The sequence below is a fragment of the Neophocaena asiaeorientalis genome, unplaced genomic scaffold, assembly GCF_003031525.2.
Source record: "Neophocaena asiaeorientalis asiaeorientalis breed wild unplaced genomic scaffold, Neophocaena_asiaeorientalis_V1.1 scaffold150, whole genome shotgun sequence".
NCBI lineage: Eukaryota > Metazoa > Chordata > Mammalia > Artiodactyla > Phocoenidae > Neophocaena > Neophocaena asiaeorientalis.
In genome coordinates this window covers 13,819,211-13,844,151 of record NW_020176571.1, presented here as the reverse complement: position 1 = coordinate 13,844,151, position 24,941 = coordinate 13,819,211, and the positions used below count along the sequence as shown (strand labels likewise).

Genomic DNA, 24,941 nt, shown 5'->3' with positions numbered 1-24,941 from the left:
TTCTTTTGTTGTATGGTGTCATGTATGCATATGATACCAACTATGGCAGTCTTCTTGTAACCATGATGTGAAATGAACTAAAGACAAGTCAACACACTAAGGATGACAGAGCAGAAAGATCAAAGAAACTGAGTTTATCACAAAATCAGGCAGCTGCCCCAATAATAAACTCCCGAACCACCCTACTAGCAAACTTCTTGTTATGTGAGATAATTAATTTTTCATATCTTTTAAACCAGTTGAATCAGGATTTTCTGTTTCTTGCAGCCCAAAGTGTCTTAAAGAAAAGGGAAACGGTGAAGTAAATGAAAGTATGCAAAATGTTAATAAGCGCATTGGCAGTGTGTATAAGAGTTGAGGTTGGAGACATTTTCAAAGAGGATAAAAATTTGAGTTGAGTCCTAAAAGACTCTGGGTAAACAACAGGACAGCTGCATTTCAAGCAGAGGGAAATGCAATACACATAGTCATCAAGGCATGAAAGACCTCTGAAAATTTGAGTAACTACTTGAGAATAGAAAAGACTATGTTTGGTTGTAGAAAACAATATAAGATGGGATGGGAGGTAGATGGAGTTGAGATCATGAAAATCTACTGCAAGGTCATATTAAGGGAGAAGAGATTAATGTCATAGTCTAATAATTCTAAACCCTGTAAGCAGAAAAAGGTGACTGGAATTATGATAGCCAGCTGGGGGTTCCCTAGGAACTAGAGCCTATTTTATGAGTAGGGATCAAGTGGCATTACACAAAGATTTTTCTCAGAGCAGTGTGAAGGATGGATGGGCTGAAAACAGGAAAGAATGGAAGGGAAGAAAAACAATTAGGAGGCTATAGTCCAATTAGGTAACACTAAAGGCTTGAGATAAGGTGCTGGCCATGGAGATAGAAAAAGGACAAATCAAAATATATTTTTGAGAAACAACAGTTAGGACTTAAGGACTGCTGAATGAGGAAGATTGCTGGGTAAGAAAAATGCCTCCCAGATTTTCTATGTTGGATGATTTGCTCGTGAGCATAAACCAGGACACTGCATATAAAAAAGACAGTTTGGGAATGGTAGGGGCAAGGATTGAAAGAGTAGAGAGTAAAAATGTTTGATTCAATTTTGGACCTCTTGAGCTAAGCTACCAGTACCCACCAAGCTACATAAATATCTTAATAATGAGCCCTCCAGGTAAAATGGTTACAAAATGTACCTACAGGTTAAATCTCTTGGAAATATTTATAGAATTGTTAGAGAAAAGCCACTTTTAGAGGATGTCTGTCAAAATGATGATTCTTAATCAGGTAGTTAGGTAGTAGTATTTTTTATCTGTTGAGACAATTTCAGTTTTTGAAAAGAAAGCCAATTAATACATGTAAAGGTGAGTACTGATTTTCTTTTCAAGTCCTCTTTATCACTTAATGGCCAAATTTCTTGAGTCATCTATATGGCTTTTACCTCTGTGGCAGACCCTGCTCTGGGTTTACCAGATCCAACAGCATTTTGCTTCTGTATATAGATGTACACCTGGTCTGCTTTCCTATACTCCCTTGCAGTGGGTGGGGCCTTCTTACTGACTTCTCACCTATGGAATACAGGCTGAAGTGGTGTGTGCTACTTCTAGACCTGGTACCTAAAAACATCTTCGACGTGACGCTCTGCTTCTCTCCCTTTCTTTATCTGGGTCCAGTACCATCAACATGCTGATACGTTCCTATTCCTTATCACCAATCCAGATCATTTTCCTGCTCTTCTTCATTGAGAAACAACAAAACTTAAGCAGTATAATGATGTTTTTCAAGGTCTTAACCCAAATCTGTAACATAAACTGTGAGGAGCTGATATTATTATAAGGAAACCAGATTACTACCTAAGGAAGCAATGATGTAATTGCATGTGGCTATTATAACGAAAAATTGCGAGACACTGGATTAGAAAGTTTAGTTCCCAAAGGCCAGATGTCTGAGTTCCAACATTTGAGGTCAGTACGTATATCCAAAATGTGCATTTTTACAACTCTTCACTTTTTTAACAAAATAGAAGAATTTAAAGGGAAAATAATTTAAACTAGGGATACATTTAAGGTGGAGCTCTGTTCCTGGTTTTTGCATGGATCTATGGAAGAGCTTTGTATCAGACTCTATTTTCATATACATTTAATAGGAGTAATAAGACTTAAATGATATTAGAAAATAACTTAAAAATTGTATTCTGCTTTTTAATAAATCTTTTTTACTAAAGGAACTACATATAACCTCTATTATGTAAAATAAAAATAAAACAGACAAAAACAATTGTTCTTATATTACACCTTAACTAGAAAACTGTGCTAATGAATTTTACAGATTATTATGTAAAATGTAAACTTTCTTACAAATAGCCATCACTTTTTTTTTCAGGTTGGTTGGAGTAGAGAAAATCTCTCATTAGTTTAGTGAGTTGCTCATTGTACGGATTTTATCTGGTGTATACTTTTCTGAGAATGACAGGGTGAAAGATGATTATAACAGATCAATATTAAATGACAAGACATATCTTCCCCTTACAAAAAAGTGAAGCAATAATTTATTATTTATTAAACTGTAAAGGTAAAAAGGTGAATTAGTAGCAATACAATGATTCTAGAAGGTAAAGGATGGAGGCTTTAAAACCTCCTGATTTTGTATCATGCGTGCCCTATTATACCGCAGTAACTCCCTAAAGTACAGCTCTTTACTCTCACTTCAGGGAGTGTTCCAGACATCAAAGCAGAGAGAGCATTTACCTGCTTTATATATTCATGTGTATGCCTTTAACAGTATTTAACTCTGACAGAATGGGAGCTCAGTTGAGCCTTTTTAATTTACTTGATGGCCAGACTTGCCTCTCTGCCTTATATTTGGAACAGGTCATGGGCAAAACTGTAAAATGGACAGAATCTGTTGTCAGCTTACTCCTTCTACTCTGTCCCTGCCACACAGCCTGTGGGCTTTTTCCTGCTGCCTGGATGCTAATGTGTTGTTAGCTTGTGAGCTTCTTTAGGCAAGGACCATTCTAGTCTATGCTTTTGTTTAAAATTAATTTTTATTGGAGTATAGTTGCTTTAAGCTGTTGTGTTAGTTTCTGCTGTACAGAAAAGTGAAACAGTTACACATATACATATATCCACTCTTTTTTAGATTTTATTCCCATATCCTTAATAGTTCAACAATGTCTAACATCTCAACATTTGTCACATAAATGAACAAATGATAAACTAATTCATCATAAGCATTATGTTCTGAATATATATACTTTTTACATGAGAAGAGAAATTCTGGGAGGGAACAATGTTAACCTAAAGGAGTGACTTGTTAATGAGAGAATTTCAGACACTGGGGAGACATATTTAGGAAAGGGGGTGAGGGGAACATAGGACTTCAAATCATATGATGCAAAATTTCCACATTATTTTGCTTTATTTAGAGTAGTCCCTGATTTGAGAAATTGCCCCAAAATTCTAGATAAGTTTAGATTGTTGAGAAAATGAATGGGCAGATTTTGCAACATCTCAATTTTATGCATAGTATACTAAAGCTCATGTAGTCCTTTAATATCATGAGCCACCTTGGAAAGTCCTCGTGATCCCAGAGACACCATGGCCTTAATTCACTCCATGGTTCTTCCAACTGGTCCAGCAGACATTGCATCAGCTTGTTTTTCAGGCCTTAATTCCTGACTCAGGTTAGTCCCTGACTTCTGCTCACATTCTCCCTCCAATCCAGTTTTTTTTTTTTTTTTTTTTTTTTTTTTTTTGCGGTACGCGGGCCTCTCACTGTTGTGGCCTCTCCTGTTGTGGAGCACAGGCTCCGGACGCGCAGGCTCAGTGGCCATGGCTCACGGGCCCAGCAGCTCCGCGGCATGTGGGATCTTCCCGGGCCGGGGCATGAACCCGTGTCCCCTGCATCGGCAGGCGGACTCTCAACCACTGCGCCACCAGGGAAGCCCCCTCCAATCCAGTTTTGACTTCACTAGTGATATGCATCGCCTTGTACCTGACTGGGCCAATGTCCTGACATCGTTCTAGTCGTGCCAAATCTGTTTGGCATCAAGACGCACTGACTGCTCAAACAGCCCTCTTATGTCACAAGTCTGCATGTACCCAGTTGGGCAACTTTGTCCTATTCATTCATTCAGTAAAAATTTATTTAATATTTATCAAGTGCCAAGTACTGCCCTAGGTGCTTGTGCTATATCAGTGAATAAAACAGAAAAAAATTGCTGCACTTAGAGAGTTTGCAAATGTGTGTTTCATCTCAGGTTAACCCCACACTTTGAAGGGAATGCTTTCAGAGTTTTGTAGGACAGGCCTTAAAAAACAATTTATACAGATTTTGATTCAAAATGGTTCTCTTGGAGCTCATTCAATCAAACTAGTATTAGGAGTATGAAAGACTGCAATACTGCTGTCCATTCGTGACACATCCCTAGCATACTGATGCTCCAATTTTTAAAATACACATATTTAAATTCTTTTTCTTCAATAAAGAAATGCTTATCTTAGGTAAGCTTCCCTAGAACACACTATGAGACAGGAATTAAGGTGTATGTGATTTACTGAAGGAGTGCTCTTTAGGAAAAAAACCTTTAAGGAAGTAAGAGAAGCATTGTAGGGGAGGGGAAGGAGTTAACCAAGAGGTCATCTAGCTTTGATTCATCCCTGGGGAGGTTCTGGAATGTAAATTGTACCTTAAAGATTTCCCACTTCCCAGGCCAGGTAGCTATGTTAGCAGAGAACAACTCTCCAGAGAAGAGGCAGTTGTCAGTCAATATTCACTGAAACTGCAAGATGGGTCCACCAGCCAGGTAAAGGGGATTTGGCTAGAGCACTAACAGTGCCTTTGAGAATGCACCGAATTCCAAGCATGTGAAAATATTGACAGCCTTAGAGAAATTGCTATGGTTTCGTGATTTTAAAAACATTTTTTTCAGCACCTCTTGAGTTCCAGACATTGGTGTGATTAGTATGCTGATGAGTATGACATGATTGCTCTCATTAGCCACTATATGGACCAGGAGTGGATGCAGACAGGGAAATAGAAGTGTTAAGGTTGTGTGACACGACATCTGCTGAGTCATGTAGAGTATACTCTGGGATACAACATGGGAGCAATACTCAATGCTCAATCAACCCTGGGGAAAGGGTCAAGGAAAGCTTCCTGCATGATGTGACATCAGAGCCAATCTAGTCAGAGCCCTTCACAAAGTCCTTTCCTTGCTATATATTTCCTGTGGCTGCCATAACAAATTAATACTAACTGATGGCTTAAACAATAGAAATTAATCTCACAGTTTGGGACACCAGAAGTTTGAAATCAAGATAGGTTATACTCCCTTTCAAGGCTCTAGGGGAAAATCCTTCCTTGCCTCTTCCAGCTTCTGGTGACCCTGGACAATCCTTGGCTCTGGGCTGTATTGACTCCATCTCCACATGGCCTTTTCTGTTTGTGTGCATCTTCTCCTCTGTCTCTTATAAGGACACTTGTCATTGGATTTAGGACCCACCCTGATAATAAAGGATGATTTAATCTCAAGATTTTAAATTTAATTACATCTTCAAATACCCTTTTTCCAAATAAGGTCTTAGTTACAGGTTCTTGGAGTTAAGATGTAGGTATATCTTTTGGGGAGCCCCATTCAACCCAATATCTCACTACCAGCTAGTGACAGCTGTTTGTTTCTTATTCAAAACGGAAAGGGGCACTGAGTTTAAGTTTCTAAAATTGTTATATGATGGGGGAGGGGCCTCCTAGTTGTGGACTCCAAATGCTACTGTACCCATTTACAGTCACCTTTTAGGGTGCAAATTGTGATTGAAAGCTTTTAAACCTTCCCAATCCAAAGCTTATTGTTAACTCCCTTTTCATGAAAAATAGGGGATACTCATCCTACATCACCCTTCCAACAGTAATTCCAAGTCAATTTCCCTTTTCAGGAAGGCTACCCACAGTGATGGCAAGTAGTCAAGATGGTTTCTGTGCAAGTCTGTTTATTCATAACTCAGTATCTGATGAGGCAACATTCTGATCAGTGGCAGTGACAGGTGGAAGCAGTGGATGCAGGGAGAGCTATTTAGGAGGTATAGGATTATAGGGCTTGGTAAACAACTGGGCATATTCGTGAGAAATGGGGAAGATCCAGAAAAGCCTCCAAGACCTGAGTGAGCAGGGTAAGTTGCTGTGTTCAGTGTTGAACATGCTGAATATGAGGAAGCAGGAGCTCACCCGAGTGGAGAAAAATCATCTTATGGATCTCTATCTTTTTTTAAAATTACAGGGTATTGGCTTTTGTTGTTGTTGTTTCATTTTTTAAGGAAAGATATATTGAGAATATTTTTAAGTGTATTATGCAGGGTCTGAGCTGCATCTTTAAAGTTTTAACTCAATATTCTACACACAAAAAATCAATATTCTACAAACAAATGTCCCCTAACTATGATGCTATGCACCAGCAGCTATTATTTTTTAACTCCAAGATATATTCTAAATATATGTAATGTTCTTTGATGCTTAGGATATTTTGCCTGATTCTTAATTTTTATTTAAGCTTTAAAAGAATGTGGGTAATTAAATATTTCCCTCCATGTTTTCCTTTTCCTTTTCCATATTTTCACAAATTAAGCATTCAGAAACAAGCAGTCCATTTATAACTTATATTCTTTTCTAGCCCTTCTAACTTACTCTCTTAAATCAGTGAGAAGAGAAATGGGCTTTGTTATTGGTTTTTCTCTTTTTTATAAGGGTGAGCACCATACTTAGGAAGTCTTTCCTCCTAACTTCTTTGGAAACAGTGACATTATTGTATTTATTGTGAATCTGCAAATATGACATTGATCGACAACTCTGCACTCACTGTTGTCTTTCAAATTACTCCACTTTTCACACCCTTTTAGCAGATGAAGAACTTACTAAGGTGGCTCTAGAATTAGTATTATAACAATCAATGTATTAGGATAAGTCCTTAATATTTTATTCTATTTTTTTAAAATTATCTTTCTATATGCTTTTTTACTTTATATATTTTATATTATGTTTTGGTTCAAATATTTTATATCAAGATTGTTAGGTGGTCATTCTATTTTTTAATATGCCTTCATTTGAATAAACATATGTTAAAAAAGTGAAAAGTGAAAAAAAGTGAAGCTTTAAGGGAAATAAACATTGGGGTTAATGGAGTTCTGGCTTTATTATGACAGTGAATCACCAACAAGTGTATCCACTTAACTTCCCACCAAAGTAGCTGATCGAAAAATGGTAGGGAATAAGACTCAACTCAGAGCTGGATAAGAGAGTCTATTTAGTGAAAGGCCCACTGTTTGCCAATGTATCTGATGACTAATTATACTGACATACTAGAGGAAAATGTCCTAGCATTTCTATTAGGAATTTGAAATGAAATTCAGCAGCAAATCAAATATTAGTGCTTGACAATTCCTTGTATTTCTATTTTGCTATGAAATCCTTGAGTCATTTTCATGGGAAGAGTGATATCAACACGAGTAAGGTTCTTTGAAGCAGAAAAACATGATATTCAAAAATGATATTGACTTCCTTTTTTTCTTATTAAAGTTCTCTACTAGCAATTGAAGCCAATAAATGATGCTTGTTATACATATGTGAGGACAAAGGATAGATTCAATTTCATCCTTAGGTCACTGACATCTGTAATTGCTAAAATTTTTGTGTGAATTTACAATGTTATAATAAAAGTAGGGAGAACAGCATCCAAAGAATAGCTTGTTCAGTAGGATCAGGAGCAGGTTATGATGAGGAATTCTGGTATCTCTTAAATAAGTCTGACTTCTCCACTAATAATATTCAAAATTTATGCTTTGGGAAAAGTTTAGTGCTGTTGGACACGCAGGCCCAGCGGCCATGGCTCACGGGCCTAGCCACTATGCGGCATGTGGGATCTTCCCGGACCGGGGCACGAACCCGTGTCCCCTGCATCGGCAGGCGGACTCTCAACCACTGCGCCACCAGGGAAGCCCAGTGCTGTAGGAATTTTTAACTCAAAGAGCACATATTGGTCTTTAGACCCCACTGTTTATAACTAATATTGTACAGAAATTTCTTTTAAAGCATACATTCTTCCAAAACATACACAGTCTTATAACTAGATTTTATATTGAAATATTAAGCAAGTAGACGTGATCACACGTAGACCTTGTGATTTAAAGCTATAGGAAAGGTATCATCCAGATTTAAAATTCTGGTTGGATTTAAAGAGCAGCAACGGTATGAAAGGAAGATTTTGAAGATGATGACAGTTAAATCTTACTCATAAATAAAAATAACCTTGACAAAGACTCAAATTTGGCTGAATTTTAAGTGTAAGTTTGTATCAATTACAAGGGAAAGCTGCCCCACAGAGAAAAGTTGACAATAAAAAAAAAAGGTATTCTAACCTATTTTGGTTAATCTTACCAGTGAAGACGATGGGCAATCTGGATGCTTTGCAGTGAGCGGTGTAACAGAAGTTGCACTAGAGGACTTTCAAGGTTCCATTCAAACTTGACAGCCTGAAATAAGAGATACAATTAGTTTCCTTTTTTTTTTTTCCTCAGTAACAAAATTATAGCAAATACAAAGGGACCTAAGAGTCTTGAGAAAGACAGGGAAAACAGCATCAATGTTTTAACAAAATGTTTATATTTGATAGCTTTATTAGCTGGTGTATAACTAATAACAGAGCATACACACAACACACAATTGGGGGTGTGTAGTCTGCTTCCTTTCCTTATTTTTGCTTTAGTATCACAGGATAATAAATAGGAGCAGGTTGTTGGTGGAGTTCAACCATGCCTAGGAAGAGAATCTTGGCACAAAAAATAATATCATGAACAGTGTCTTGGATATAAAAATGGCATTATTAAGCAGTAGATGTTTCTCTTCTTTTGGAGATGAAATTAATACACACTCAAAGCCTTAACTGAAATCACCAACTGAGTATTAATCTGAAGGCTTTGAAGCTTTCCTTATAGGTTTCAAAGCTGACTGTTCATAATTCACCCATCCCCAAATCTCCCATGCCTTCATCTGCACTGGGAACAACTTTCTAATGTTTTCTAGTATACCCAACCTGGTGGGAAACACAATCATCAAAAGCAACCTTTGATCTCCTTCTGGACCGAATTCAGACCTCCACCCACACTCTATAGGGACTTCACCATGGGCAGTCAGTAAGTATCTGGGCCCCCATCATCTCAGGAATCTGAATAAGTTGTGAAAACGAAAGTCAGGTTTTCTTCCTATCTTCCTAAAAATGCGTATTCCTGCTTGAGAAGCAAAGCTTCTATGGTTTGTTGCCCAGTAAGCCATTTAAGTCTCTCTCTCTCTCTCTCTCTCTCTCTCACACACACACACACACACACACACACACACACACACAGAGTTTAAGCCAGGTTTTATATCACAATATAGACAGCAGAAAAAGGTGGATACAACATTCATTTAACGCACACCTGAAGAAACACCTCAGTATGCTAACCATCCTCAAGGATGGGGACATTTATGAATTCCCAAAGTGTGAGAATGTCAAAGATGATTTTAGAAAATTTGCATAATCTCTGAATGTTGTCTGAACATATAAAGGCCATAATGTGTGTTGTCTTAAACTGCAGTTGCGGGCTTCTTTAATTTACATGCTAATACTGGACTGACTAGACCGTGGGTTGTGTTCATGCCCTTATAGTGAACATATCCTATGAGCATATGACCAGGAGAGATGTCTCGGAATTTATTTCCGCGCTTGTCTTTTAGCTTTCTTTTCAGATTTCCCTGTGATTTCTTTCTGAACCCAGTAACTACTTATTGATCTTGAATTGCCGTCCTTGCTTCCAAACTCCCTGCTCACTCTGTCTACTGCTACAGTTTCCACCTGCATCCTGCCTCACCATCTAGGAGGTAGGCAATATTTTTGGTGCATACTGCATTATTTTGAACTCTCTTCTTGAAACCTACCTGCATTGTTACGGCTTGTGGTTTGCAGTACCTCTGGGTCTGTATCTTATTTGATTTCTAGCTATAAGCCATACATTCTGTTTTCATTATGGTCTTAAAGTCCATTCTTATTGCTCTTTAATATAGCCTGTTTGATTCTAATAAAAGAATGCATAACAAAAATAACATGATTCCAGAAAATAATCAGCAGGGTAGGATTAGATTATGTCTTGGAAAGTATTTTTTTTAAACACCTTTATTGGAGTATAATTGCTTTACAATGGTGTGTTAGTTTTTGCTTTATAACAAAGTGAATCAACTATACATATACATATATAGCCATATCTCCTCCCTCATGCGTCTCCCTCCCACCCTCCTTATCCCACCCCTCTAGGTCACAAAGCACTGAGTTGATCTCCCTGTGCTATGCGGCTGATTCCCACTAGCTATCTATTTTATATTTGGTAGTATGCATAATACTAAAAACAACTCAATTTTGTTTCTTTTTATGGCTGAGAAATATTCCATTGTATATATGTGCCACACCTTCTTTAACTATTCATCTGTCGATTGACACTTAGGTTGCTTCCATGTCGTGGCTACTGTAAACAGAGCTGCAGTGAACATTGTGGTACACAACTCTTTTAGAATTCTGGTTTTCTCAGGGTATATGCCCAGTAGTGGGATTGCTGAGTCGTATGGTAGTTCTATTTTTAGTTTTTTAAGGAACCTCCATACTGTTCTCCATAGTGGCTATATCAACTTACATTCCCATCAACAGTGAATCGGGTCCTCTTTTCTCCACACCCTCCCAGGCATTTATCGTTTGCAGATTTTTTGATGATGGCCATTCTGATTGGTGTGAGGTGATAACTCATTGTAGTTCTGATTTGCAATTCTCTAATGATTAGTGATGCTGAGCATTCTTTCATGTGTTTGTTGGCAATCTGTATGTCTTCTTTGGAGAAATGTCTGTTTGGGTCTTCTGCCCATGTTTGGATTAGGTTGTTTGTTTTTTTGATATTGAGCTGCATGAGCTGCTTGTAAATTTTGGAGATTAATCCTTTGTCAGTTGCTTCAACGCAAATATTTTTTCCCATTCTGAGGGTTGTCTTTTCGTCTCATTTACAGTTTCCTTTCCTGTGCAAAAGATTTTAAGTTTCATTAGGTCCCATTTATTTATTTTGACCATAGATGTGTGGGTTTATCTCTGGGCTTTCTATCCTGTACCATTGATCTATATTTCTGTTTTTGTGCCAGTACCATACTGTCTTGACTACTGCAGCTTTTTGTATAGTCTGAAGTCCAGAAGCCTGATTCCTCCAGCTCCGTTTTTCTTTCACAAGATTGCTTTGGCTATGTGGGGTTTTTGGTGTTTCCACACAAATTGTGAAATTCTTTGTTCTAGTTATGTGAAAAATTCCATTGGTAGTTTGATAGGGATTGCATTGAATCTGTAGATTACTTGGGTAGTGGAGTAATTTTCACAATGTTGATTCTTCCAATCCAAAAACATGGTATATCTCTCCATCTTTTTGTATCATCTTTAATATCTGTCATCAGTGTCTTATAGTTTTCTGCATACAGGTCTTCTGTCTCCTTAGGTAGGTTTATTCCTAGGTATTTTATTATTTTTGTTGCAATGGTAAATGGGAGTGATTCCTTAATTTCTCTTTCAGAGTTTTCATCATTAGGGTACAGGAATGCAAGAGATTTCTGTGCATTAATTTTGTTTCCTGCTACTTTACCAAATTCATTGATTAGCTCTAGTAGGTTTCTGGTAGAGTGTTTAGGACTCTCTATGTATAGTATCAAGTCATCTGCAAACAGTGAGAGTTTTACTTCTTTTCCAATTTGGATTCCTTTATTTCTTTTTCTTCTCTGATTGCTGTGGCTAAAACTTCCAAAACTATGTTGAATAATAGTGGTGAGAGTGGGCAACCTTGTCTTGTTCCTGATCTTTGTGAAAATGGTTTCAGTTTTTCACCGTTAAGAATGATGTTTGCTGTGGGTTTGTCATATATGCCCTTTATTATGTTGAGGTTAAGTTCCCTCTATGTCTACTTTCTGGAGGGTTTTTGTCATAAAGTGGTGTTGAATTTTGTCAAAAGCTTTTTCTTCATCTATTGAGATGATCATATGATCTTTCTCCTTCAATTTGTTAATATGGTGTATCACATTTATTAATTTGCATATATTGAAGAATTCTTGCATTCCTGGGATAAACTCCAATTGATCATGGTGTGTGATGCTTTTAATGTGCTGTTGGATTCTGTTTGCTAGTATTTTGTTGAGGAGTTTTGCATCTATGTTCATCAGTGATATTGGCCTGTAGTTTTCTTTCTTTGTGACATCTTTGTCTGGTTTTGGTATCAGAGTGATGGTGGCCTTGCAGAATGAGCTTGGAAGTGTTCCTCCCTCTGCTATATTTTGGAAGAGTTTGAGAAGGATAGGTGTTAGCTCTTCTCTAAATGTTTGATAGAATTTGCTTATGAAGCCATCTGGTCCTGGGCTTTTGTTTGTTGGAAGATTTTTAATCACAGTCTCAATTTCAGTGCTTGTGATTGGTCTATTTATATTTTCTATTTCTTCCTGGTTCAGTCTCAGAAGGTTGTGCTTTTCTAAGAATTTGTCCATTATTTCCAGGTTGTCCATTTTATTGGCATATATTTGCTTGTAGTAATCTCTCATGATCCTTTGTATTTCTGCAGTGTCAGTTGTTACTTCTCCTTTTTCATTTCTAATTCTGTTGATTTGAGTCTTCTCTTTTTTTCTTGATGAGTCTGGCTAATAGTTTTTCAATTTCAATTATCTTCTGAAAGAACCAGCTTTTAGTTTTATTGATCTTTGCTATTGTTTCCTTCATTTCTTTATCATTTCTTTCTGACCTGATCTTTATGATTTCTTTCCTTCTGCTAACTTTGGGGTTTTTTTCTTCTTCTTTCTCTAATTGCTTTAGGTGTAAGGTTAGCTTGTTTATTTGAGATGTTTCTTGTTTCTTGAGGTATGATTGTATTGCTATCAACTTCCCTCTTAGAACTGCTTTTGCTGCATCCCATAGGTTTGGTGTCATCGTGTTTTCATTGTCATTTGTTTCTGGGTATTTTCTGATTTCCTCTTAGGTTTGTTCAATGATCTCTTGGTTATTAAGTAGCATATTGTGTTGGTAATTTTTATAGATTTTTTTTCCTGTAATTGATATCTAGTCTCATAGCGTTGTGGTCAGAAAAGATACTTGATACGATTTCAATTTTCTTAAATTTACCAAGGTTTGATTTGTGACCCAAGATATGATCTATCCTGGAGAATGTTCCATGAGCACTTGAGAAGAAAGTGTATTCTGTTGTTTTGAGATGGAATGTCCTATAAATATCAATTAATTCCATCTTGTTAAATGTATCATTTAAAGCTTGTTTCCTATTTTATGTTCATTTTGGATGATCTCTTCATTGGTGAAAATTGGGTGTTAAAGCCCCCTACTAGTATTGTGTTACTGTTGATTTCCCCTTTTATGGCTGTTAGCATTTGACTTAGGTATTGAGGTGCTCCTATGTTGGGTGCATAAATATTTACAGTTGTTATGTCTTCTTCTTGGATTGATCCTTTGATCATTATGTAGAGTCCCTCTTTGTCTCTTGTAATAGTCTTTATTTTAAAGCCTATTTTGTTTGATGTGAGAATTGCTACTGCAGCTTTCTTTGGTTTCCATTGGCATGGAATATCTTTTTCCATTCCTCACTTTCAGTCTGTTTGTGTCCCTAGGTCTTCAGTGTGTCTCTTGTAGACAGCATAAATATGGGTCTTGTTTTTGTATCCATTCAGCCAGTCTGTGTCTTTTGGTTGGAGCATTTTATCCATTTACATTTAAGGTAATTATCAATATGTATTTTCCTATTATCATTATCATAATTGTTTTGGGTTTTTTATTGTAGATCTTTTCCTTCTCTTGTGTTTCTTGACTAGAGAAGTTCCTTTAGCATTTGTTGTAAAGCTGGTGTGGTGGTATGAATTCTCTTAGCTTTTGCCTCTCTGTAAAGGTTTTAATTTCTCTATCAAATCTGAATGAGATCCTTGCTGGGTAGAATAATCTTGGTTGTAGGTTTTTCCCTTCCATCACTTTAAAAATTTCCTGCCACTCCATTCTGGCTTGCAGAGTTTCTCCTGAAAGACCAACTGCTAACCTTATGTGGATTCCCTTGTATGTTATTTGTTGTTTTTCCCTTGCTGCTTTTGCTTTTAATATTTTTTCTTTGCATTTTTTTTTTTTTTTTTGCAGTACGTGGGACTCTCACTGTTGTGGCCTCTCCCGTTGCAGAGCACAGGCTCCGAATGCACAGGCGCAGTGGCCATGGCTCACGGGCCGAGCCACTCCGTGGCATGTGGGGTCTTCCTGGACCAGGGCACGAACCCATGTACCCTGCATCGGCAGGCGGACTCTCAACCACTGCGCCACCAGGGAAGCCCCTGCATTTAATTTTTGATAGTGTAATTAATATGTGTCTTGGCATGTTTTTCCTTGGATTTATCCTGTATGGGACTCCCTGTGCTCCCTGGACTTGATTATTTCCTTTCCATATTAGGGAAATTTTCAACTGTAATCTCTTCAAATATTTTCTCAGTCCTTTTCTTTTTCTCTTCTGCTTCTGGGACCCCATACTTGGAATGTTCATGTGTTTAATGTTGTCCCAGAAGTCTCTGAGACTGTCCTCAATTCTTTTCATTCTTTTTTCTTTATTCTGCTCTGCAGTAGTTATTTCCACTATTTCATCTTCCCGGTCACTTATCTGTTCTTCTGCCTCAGTTATTCTTCTATTGATTCCTTCTAGAGAACTTTTAATTTCATTTATTGTGTTGTTCATCATTGTTTGTTTTTCTTTTTAGTTGTTATAGGTCCTTGTTAAAAGTTTCTTGTATTTTCTCCATTCTATTTCCAAGATTTTGGATCATCTTTACTACCATTATTCTGAATTCTTTTTCACATAGACTGCATATTTGCTCTTCATTTGTTTGGTCTGGAGGGTTTTTACCTTGCTCCTTCATCTGCTGTGTGTTTCTCTATCTTGTCATCGTGCTTAACTTACTGTGTTTGGGGTCTCCTTTTCAGAGGCTGCAGGTCTGTAGTTCCCCTTGTTTTTGATATCTGTCCCCAGTGGCTAAGGTTGGTTCAGTGGATTGTGTAGGCTTTCTGGTGGAGGGGACTAGTGCCTGTGTTCTGGTGGATGAGGCTGGATCTTGTGTTTCTGGTGGGCAGGCTTGTATTTGATGGTGTGTTTTGGGGTGTCTGTGACCTTATTCTGATTTTAGGCAGCCTCTCTGCTAATGGGTGGGGTTGTGTTCCTGTCTTGCTAGTTGTTTGGCATTGGTTTTCTAGCACTGTAGTTTGCTGGTCGTTGAGTGGAGCTGGGTCTTGGCGTTGAGATGGAGATCTCTGGGAGAGCTTTCACGATTTGATATTATGTGGAGCCGGGAGGTCTCTGGTGGACCAATGTACTGAACTCTGCTCTCCCACCTTAGAGGCACATGGCTGACAGCTGGCCGGAGCACCAAGACCCTGTCAGCCAAACGGCTCAGAAGAAAAGGGAGAAAGAAAGAAAGAAAGAAAAATAAAATAAATTTATTAAAGTACCAAATAAAAATTAATTTTTTAAAATAAAATATTGTAAAGTAATTAAAAAAAAAATAAAGGACAGACAGAACCCTAGGACAAATGGTAAAAGCAAAGCTATACAGACAAAATCACACAAAGTAGCATACACATACACACTTACAAAAAGAGAATAAGGAAAAAAATATATATGTTGATGTTCCCATAGTCCACCACCTCAATTCTGGGATGATTCATTGTCTCTTCAGGTAGTCCAGAGATGCAGTGTACATCAAGTTGATTGTGGTGATTTAATCTGCTGCTCCTGAGGCTTCCGGGAGAGATTTCCCTTTCTCTTCTTTGTTCGCACAGCGTTCAGTAGGTGTTCTGTAGGAGTTGTTCCACATGTAGATGTATTTCTGATGTATTTGTGGGGAGGAAGGTGATCTCTACGTCTTACTCTTCCGCCATCTTGAAGGTCTCACATGTCTTGGAAAGTTTTAATGTCATGGTGGAGCACTGAAGTGTAAGGGCAAACCCCACAATGAATGTTTTGAAAATTCTTCCCAACTTTCATTTATTTTCCAGTCACATTTTAGATTTCTTTCCATCTCACATGAGTTTATAATCATCATTTTTAATTAGGAAATAGTTGCAACGCTACTCATCTTTATCTCTGTGTATCTGCTATGTTGGATCCTTTGTGCATCTTGTCTACGAATTTGCATTTACAGGCATATGGCTCTCAGCGACATTCCTGGTGCCAAGTGTTATTGATTCAGATTGGGGTTTTCAAATGGATTTAATCTATATAAACTTTTGTAAAAACTTACTTTTTTGAGTTGGGTTAGATATAGCAGGTTGCCCATATTCATGAGGCATGAGATGAATAGTGTTCCTGCAAGTTGCATTAATCTTCATTTTTCACTACACTATCCTGGCAAGCCTAGGGAAGTCACAACTCTAAGGAGGGGCAGAAGCAACTCTATGGTATATATATTTCTAAACCAGCTCTCTCTTTAGGAGGCCTTTAGAGAAGTGCATATTCTGTTTGTAAAGTAACATGGTATTCAAGTCTATTCATAGAAGCTCCCCACTTCAGTCTTAGGGTCTCCTGTCTTAAATTCAAAACCTGAGGCACCTGGCATTTAAAATAGCTTGTAACTACAACCTGACATTTCAGATAAGAAAATACCTGTGTTAAAAGCAAGACAAAAGAAAAACATAAAGACCACTATTTTAGGCCTATTCAGCATTCAGTATACAGTTAACTTAGAAAACAAATCATTGCTTATATTTTGGATATTCAACCATATATCAATACATGACCATTTGTGTAATTGTTTATATTTCAACATATTCAGACTAAATCCATCCTTGATCATATTTCTAGATAAATTTATATTATTTTCCAAAATTACTCCAAGATTGTGATATTTGATGTCATAAAAGTGTACTATCTGGCAGCAGAACTTGGTTATTAGAAACTACTTTTATAAAATCTACAATTAATATTAGAATATGGGAAAAGCAAGAAAAATATTATGAGTGGATGCCTAGTAAATGAGTATTTTCTACATAATATTTATTTGGTTAATTTTTTATTGTTTTATATATACAGTTGGATACAAGTATTTCATCACAAGCATTTCTATTTTTTTCCTGTTCTAATTAATAAGTGAAGTCATTTTCTAAAAAGTTTCCCTTTTGGTGTTTATATACCTTTTTTGTAACTGTAACCAATTTTGGCTAGAGAATGTCTGCTGTACCCATATTGACATATGAGCTATAGTTTTTTAGCCCCCTGGCTGGCCAAATTGCAATTATCACTTTTATGTAGTCTATTGTTGATTCACTGGGAACTGTTTTAGAGAATTATTGGTTAAAATCCTGGAGTCCCTTGGCAAATTTGCTGTTCTTACCTGAACTAGCTGTGGGAGATATTCCAGTAGTTCATCATTCAAGAGGCTGTCTAACTGTTGAACTGCAACTTTACGAATTTCTTGATCTGGAAAACTAATACAAAGTAAATATATCTATTAAGCTGTTAACAGTATAAAATAATGCATGAGAAATATCAAGAAAACAGAATTAATTTCACCTCCAATGCATTAGATAAAATAATAATCTCACAATCAATTAAGTTGTTCATTAGCACCAAATAATCATTCTTTTTTCATAGTCTGTACTCTCCTATGAACTGCAGTAGAAAGTTGTTTTGACTTTCAGATCCCTGCCAGCTTTCCTGCCTATAAAATGTGGACTATAGAATATAAAAGATATTTTCTAAAATACATGAAAATTTTTGCTTATTATTTAGCCATATATTTAAGTAAATTATTACCAGCTGGAGACCTGATGGCATATATGATTAAAAATGGGATATGGTATATTTAAATGAGTTTTGGCCAGATGATAATGAAAACCAGAAATCTGAAGTATCTTACAATAAATAAGCACAAATAACTTAATAGAGCTAAATCTTACTAGACTGTTAAGTTCCTGAGGGTAACTATGCCTTACTCATTTTTGGACTGCAGATGCCTGTTGTAAGATTTAGCACCAATCAGACACAATAAAAGTTTGTTACCGAACTAAATTTAGTTAGCATTTGAAACCCTGTAGTCGCTCTTCATATTGGCAGGTTTCTCATCTGTGGGTACGTAGGGTTGACTGTACTACACCATTTTAAGTAAGGGACTTAAGCTTCCGTGTTTTGGTATCTGCAGAGGTCCTGGAACTAATCTCCTGAGGATACTGAGGGACAACTGTGCTCCTCTGATGGGCTCCTCTGATTGCCATTCTCTTGCTCCATCAGTAGAAGTAGATTCAATTATCTCTAGCTCCTGGGAAGTGCCTAGATATAACTTTGACACCATACTTAGTATGTAGATTAGTAGATATAACAAGGGTATTGATAAGACCAATTAATTTTAAACAAGTCTTAAAAAATTAGTATGTATAATTTAAAACTTGAAGGAAACGTTTTATAGTAATTCACTTAAAAACAAAGACATGAATGAACAAAATCCCCAAATCCTTTTGTATGGGAACAAACAAAATGCTTTTCAACCAGTCAGGTGAGAGCTCTAAAGACTGGCTCTCAATACTGTGGAGGTCAGAAAACTTTAAAGTCTCCAAGGCCCAGTCTCTTTTCAACATGTCAGGTTACTGAAGGGTGAAATGAATACTATGCAGCTACAGTGTAAAGGAAAAAATGGCATTACTCAGTATCTCCCAACTGTCCTTGATAGCAGTTTGAAATGCACTGCTTAAACAGGTTACATATTTTTTCTTCATTTAAACTGAGCATTTTAATTGCAACAAGAATTTCACTTCCAAGGTTAGTCATCCAAAACCCCTATTTCTGACCTGCAAATACTTTTCCAATAATTTTCTCCCTATGAACATTCAAGCAATAAGACCTAGTGAGAATGTAGTCCAGGCACATCTCAAGAAGTACCGCTAAGGTCAGAAGATCTTAGCATAGCATTAAGCACAGATGGAGAGTAAAAATGGTGTAATAAAAATGCAAAGCTGGAAGAAGGTCAGCTTGTTTTAGCACACTAAGACTTTATTTTCCCCTAATGAAATGTGATTGACTAACTTATTATTCTCAATTATTAAACCATTTGTCTGTGGCTTGTAGATGTCAAGGTCAGTTTGAGGACAGTTTGAAGTCTTAGAGGGAATAGTTAGTTGGTATATTTTGTTGCCTAAGTGATGACTTAGGTCCGATCCTAGTCATCCATGCTTTCCTGTGTGCCTATTTTATCTTATTGGTGTGAATAACAAGAAGGAAAAATAGAAAACAAACATCACAACAAAACAAAAACCTTTGGTGAACATTATACTGGTAATTATGTATTTATTTCCAAACACTAGAAGGTAAACACTCTGAAAGCAGAAAAATTTTGCCTGTTTCATTCATATATTTGTCTGCATTGCCTCTAGATAGGTGGACACTCTCCACATATTTGAGAAATGTCTAAACTGAATTAATTATCATTCCACCTAAAACATCTCTACTATCAGACTTCTGTCTTGCAGTCCGTGTTATCACCTTTCTCCAGTCATGTAGGTCTTAAATTTTAATGGTTATATTTTCTCCCTCTTTGCCCTCTTCATTTAATTTTTCCCCCTTTCCATCTGGTGAAATTCTATTCATCCTTGAAGTCAAAGCTCAAGCATCAATTTACCAGTGAAGCTGTCCCAGCCACTTTCTAGCCCCCTGTTGAGCTCATCACACCCTTCTCTATGGGATTCTATACACATGGTTGAGGATAGGCTCAATCATTTATATCCCTAGTCCAAGCATAACTGAATATATCTGTGGAATTCCTAGTAGTCTCTTTTCTTTTTATCTCATCAGTTGCCAAGTTCTGTTGATTTTTCTATCCCAATGGCTCTAGCATCTACACTTGTTTCAATTTCTTCTGCAACTGTCTATGCTAGGCCATAATTATCTCATGCTGGTATTAGCATTTTTCATTTCAATACCTTATAAAATTTCCTGAATTATTTTGTAAGTTCATTTCTCATAAACCATTAAATGGTTTTCTGTTTTCAAAGGATCTCTCAGGCCCATACTATTCATTTAGATATTCAAGGCTGGCTGAACACTCCAGATTTTTCTACTACTGTAATACTGAATAAACTGCTCTGGCTCATTGTATGTTATTTTTATTTTGAAAATGCTATGCTCATTCTCACCTTTGTTAGCACTGTAACCTCTGCTTGGAACACCCTCCCTTCTCTTCTTAAAGTCTTAGTCCTCCTTCAAAATGTGGATCAAATCCCCTTGAAGGCCACTATGCCAATCTTTAGCAATCACTTCTCTGAACTCCAAGGGCCCTGAGTGGTTAAATCCACTAGGCAATTAGGATATGCTAGTGTGTATTAGGATTTATCATTTTATATATATGTATCTTCATTCCTCAGCTAGTGAATGTATAAACTGAAGATAAAGATTGCTCTATCTTCTTTTTTTTATTTCTAGAATTTAGCACCATGCTCCATACATGTTGAGTGATTAATAAAAATGCATTGGCCATGAAGATAATAATGAAGAATATCATACTATGGAGCCCATCTTATTTCTTGTGCCCTGAGATAATTTACATTGGTAGCAATAGGCTTAATTCCACAAACACCACTCATACAAATTCCAGATTTTTTTTTCCTCTCAAACAGTAAGAGAAAAACAAATCTGAAGGTAATGGAAAAGAAGGGTTTATTTTCTTTTTTTTCAGGCTCCTCAGGAATAGAACAAAAATCTAGTAATATTTGTAGTATAGTCCAAAAGGAAAATTATATATTGTATTAACATGTGCAAATGCTGGGAAGAATGTTTTTGCACCTTCATAGAAAGGAATGTCTCTTTTTATTCATTACTGTTGCTTGATGTTCAGGAAGAAATTGGAAGAGAAATTGCCAAGAAATGAACCACAAGACATATTGAGATGTGGCTAAGACCTAAAGACATTAAAACATATCCAAATATAACTTGAATTTGACTATTTTAGGAAGAGTTGGCCACATTAAAAGAGACGCTGGCAGTGTTGGTGAAGTTCCTGGGAAATGGGCTCTTTCATATATTGCTGGCAATATACGGGAACATGTATTTAAAAAGAATCTTTAAAATGTGCTTACTCCTGGATCTAGCAATCTACTTTGGGAATTTTTCCTAAGAAAATAATCAAAGGTGTGTGTGAGGATATATGTATGCAAACAAAATTGGAAATAATATAAATATCTAAACATAAGCAGTTAAGTTAAATGTGCTATGACCATATGATAAAATACATGCTGTCATTAAAATATTAAAATAAGATTTAATAATATGAGAATATTTTGAAAAAATGATGCAATTTGTGCAGTATAATACCATTTAGAAAAATGCGTTCATTTTTCCATATGCTTAACAAGAAAGATGGAAAAGGAAGGGTCAAAATATGAATACCAAATTTCTGGATGGAAATATCATGGATGACTTTAGTTTTCTTTTTTATGCTTAGGTTTTCAAGTTTTCTATATGAAAGTTCTATTGGTTACTAAAAAAGTAATAATTTTTAAAGCAAGTCTCATTCAATTAACTATGAAAATATATTAATAATTGCAAATATATTACCACTAGAAAAAAGACCCAAATCATATGTCCTTTTAAGAGTGCACATTGTTGAGTAAAAGAACAAGCCTCATATCTTGTAGTTGACTGAGAATAACATGATAGGCCCAAATAGGGATCTGTGCCTCTGGAAAATTTATGCTTAATACCTTTTCAGGGCCGTGAACTTAGCCACAGATCAATGGACAAACATGTTCCACAAATCCTGGCATTTCTTTCCTGTGATGTTGTCTGAAACTATTTAATCTTTGGGGATATAGTTAATGGCATTTCATGCTCAGTAACTTGCTCCTCAATGAGGTGAGGGCTACCCATATTAGTTCTCTGACTGTGGTGTGATATTTACACACTGAAATGTCATATGTATCGGAAGAACACAACCTATTTTGAATTTTCAACAAGCTACGTTGTTGTACTTTCCAATGACCTGATTTGCTTGAAAAAGAAGTATAATTTTTACCGATAATAAACCAGAGCCACTCTCTAGTGACCCTGCTAACCTTGGGATTACTAATTACTGTAGGCATGGACATAACACCTTGAGTCTGGGGAATAAACGAAAGTCCCATTAGAAGATTCATCAGGCTTATGTCAATTAGGTCCTTGTTGATATTTATAAGAAACTTCCTTATAATCAATAAGAAAATAATTTAAAATGTAATAAATGGAGATCTATCTGTTTTGAGGTATTAAAAGGATACAAGATCAGTAAAATTCCATTACTTGTTGGGAGTAGATTATGTAAGGTGAAACAAATTTTCATTTATTATGACATTTTTAAAAATTAGGCATAAGAAAAGTCCAGTGAAATAGTCACTTATTTAAGGTTATTCATAATTTTTTAAATGTCCATTTAAGTAACTTTACGCTACCTAATTTAGGTTCCCAAGCATCTCTGAATAGAGGAGCAAAAAAACAATTATGGTCAAAAGCAAAAACATCAAGACTGGCTTACTATTCAGTTTTACATGAGTTTCGTGAGCAGTGATTCTATACGTTCAGGGTTTAGTTACTTCCGAATTGAGCTAACAATTGCATCCCTGGGATTTCTAAAAGGACAAGATACCATAGCTAAGGTAAATATAACTGTGTATGGTAATTGTTAAGGAATTACCTTAAAATAGCTTACTGTCCAATGAGGACATTTGGACACAAAGAAAAAATAATCCTTGAAGATTGACGTAAAAATTGATAAAAAGAATCTAAGACGTGGCAAAAAACCCTCAAGATGTGAAAAATTAAGTAAAATTAAAACAACTTCAAGATAAACATTTTTCAAAGAAACTTCAGTGAAATATCGACTCTATATTTTGCCAACAATGTAGGGTAAACACAAAGTTTAAAGTCAAGCAGAGAAATAAGTTGGAATTGAATCTTTACATGGGCAGGAAAGGAAGAATACCAAGTATTTAGGTAATTTTTTGGCTCAAGGTAGAAGCAGAAACTGACCAGTGGTTAGAATCTGCTGTACAATAAAAGTTCTCCAATTTATTTTTTGGTATCTGGACCCTTTTACACTCTTAAAAATTATGGAAGATTCCAAAGAGTTTTTGTTTATGTGAGTTATGTCTATCAAGAATAACCAATTAGAAATAAAACCAGGACATTTAAGAAATATTTACCAATTCATTTTATATGACATTAATAAATCCATTACTGGCTAACATGAACACTATGTTTCTATGAAATATGTCTATATTTTCACAAAGAAAAAATTTAGTGAGAAGAATGATCCTGTTTAACATTTTTGTCTCTAATGTCTGGCTTAATGGAAGACAGCTGAATTCTCTATCTGCTTCAGTGTTAACTTTGTTGCAATATCGCATGTCATGTAGTCTATGGAAAATCCCACCCTACACTCATGAGTGAATGAGTGTGACAAAGAGAAATGACATCTTAGAATTATTATGGAAATAATATCGATCTTGTGACATCGCTGTAAACATCCTTAGGACTATAGACATCACTGAAAACTTTGGATATACAACATAGTTTTGGTATGTTATTGTAGTGGGGCCATAAGTCAAGGAATCAGCACTTGTGCCCTGTTTCTAAGACAGCAGCACATCAACCTATGTCTTCCCTGAATGAATAATTGGCTTTGCAGTCATCTGACTTGGGAATTGTCATTCCTCCTCTTTTCCCTCAAACATTTATAATTTCTCTCATCTCAGAGGCCTATAGGAATATCACAAAGGATTCAGACAAGCTTCAACAGGACCAGTGGAATTGTGAGGTGAAATTTCAACAGAAAATTACATCTTTCAATTTTTTCCATTTGACTTGTTATTTTGTCATTTCTACTTTTTTATTATTTTCTTTCTTTTTCTCTTTTGTTCTTCTTTTTCTAGTTTGAAAAACGATATAGTGTCAATACCTTACTCAAAGAACTTGAAGTGATGGGTGAAAGCCAAATGCAATGTAACAAATGACCTTTAAAAAAAGCAGCTTGGAGTAAACTGAAAAGCAAAGAAATCTGAGGTCAAATTTAAGTGTAACAGAAATGTCAGACTTCTGAAAACACACTAAGGATTCAGGCATAATGCCATGAGGTTATTCACAGTTAAAAGCCCCAATGTCAGGTTAGAATTAGAAAACCATCAGAAGTACAGAATAGTTTTTCCAACAGGTTTTGAGTCTGATGACACACTCAGCATCAACTTGGAAGAAAAATGTCAATATGAATATCTTTGCTATTTTCAAAAAACAATCAGACATGACAGAAGAAATTTTTTCCTGGGAAAAATGGTGAATAAGGCTTCTTTAAGATGATCGTCAACTTCTATCTACTGAATAACTCATGTTCCTTCAAAAATTTTCACATGATTACAAAATATTAGAATTCAAGGAAACTTGGAGACCTGGTTCAACCTCCTGATTGTACAGATGAAGAAACTGAAACTCAGAGAGTTTGAGCTGTTTTCCTAAGGTCATTCATGGTGACACTGCAACTAGACTCCAAATATCCATAATACTAGGCCAGTTTTTCTAGCAAGGCCTTCTAATCTTTTGACTAGATATTATCATATATGCTTATATGATACACACAAGACTAATTTGGGTGTATTTTTAATTTTATTTCATTCTAAATGGATCAAAGAGACATATAATAGTGAGCAGTGTAATTTGTCTGTTTGGATTGGGGCATTGGTCTAGTCATGAACCAAAAGGAATAAGAATGAATCATAGGCCCAAAGGGACATAGGAACTGTACAGACATTTCCTGATGGATAGTCTATGGACTTATGCATGGATATTGAGAATTAACTATATAGTCATGGTATTA

At 36.2% G+C, this 24,941-nt stretch overlaps 1 protein-coding gene across 2 annotated transcripts in view; it reads right to left on the bottom strand.

Moving 5' to 3' along the window:
* Positions 1 to 24,941, bottom strand: part of PIK3C2G (phosphatidylinositol-4-phosphate 3-kinase catalytic subunit type 2 gamma) — a 335,075-nt gene that overhangs the window by 203,211 nt on the left and 106,923 nt on the right. For both annotated transcript variants that reach the window (XM_024733232.1, XM_024733233.1), the window contains 2 exons: positions 17,451 to 17,544; positions 8,430 to 8,524 (listed from right to left, as the gene is read on the bottom strand). In XM_024733232.1, the coding sequence (XP_024589000.1) occupies positions 8,430 to 8,524; positions 17,451 to 17,544 (189 nt within the window). The remainder of the gene's footprint in view (positions 1 to 8,429; positions 8,525 to 17,450; positions 17,545 to 24,941) is intronic.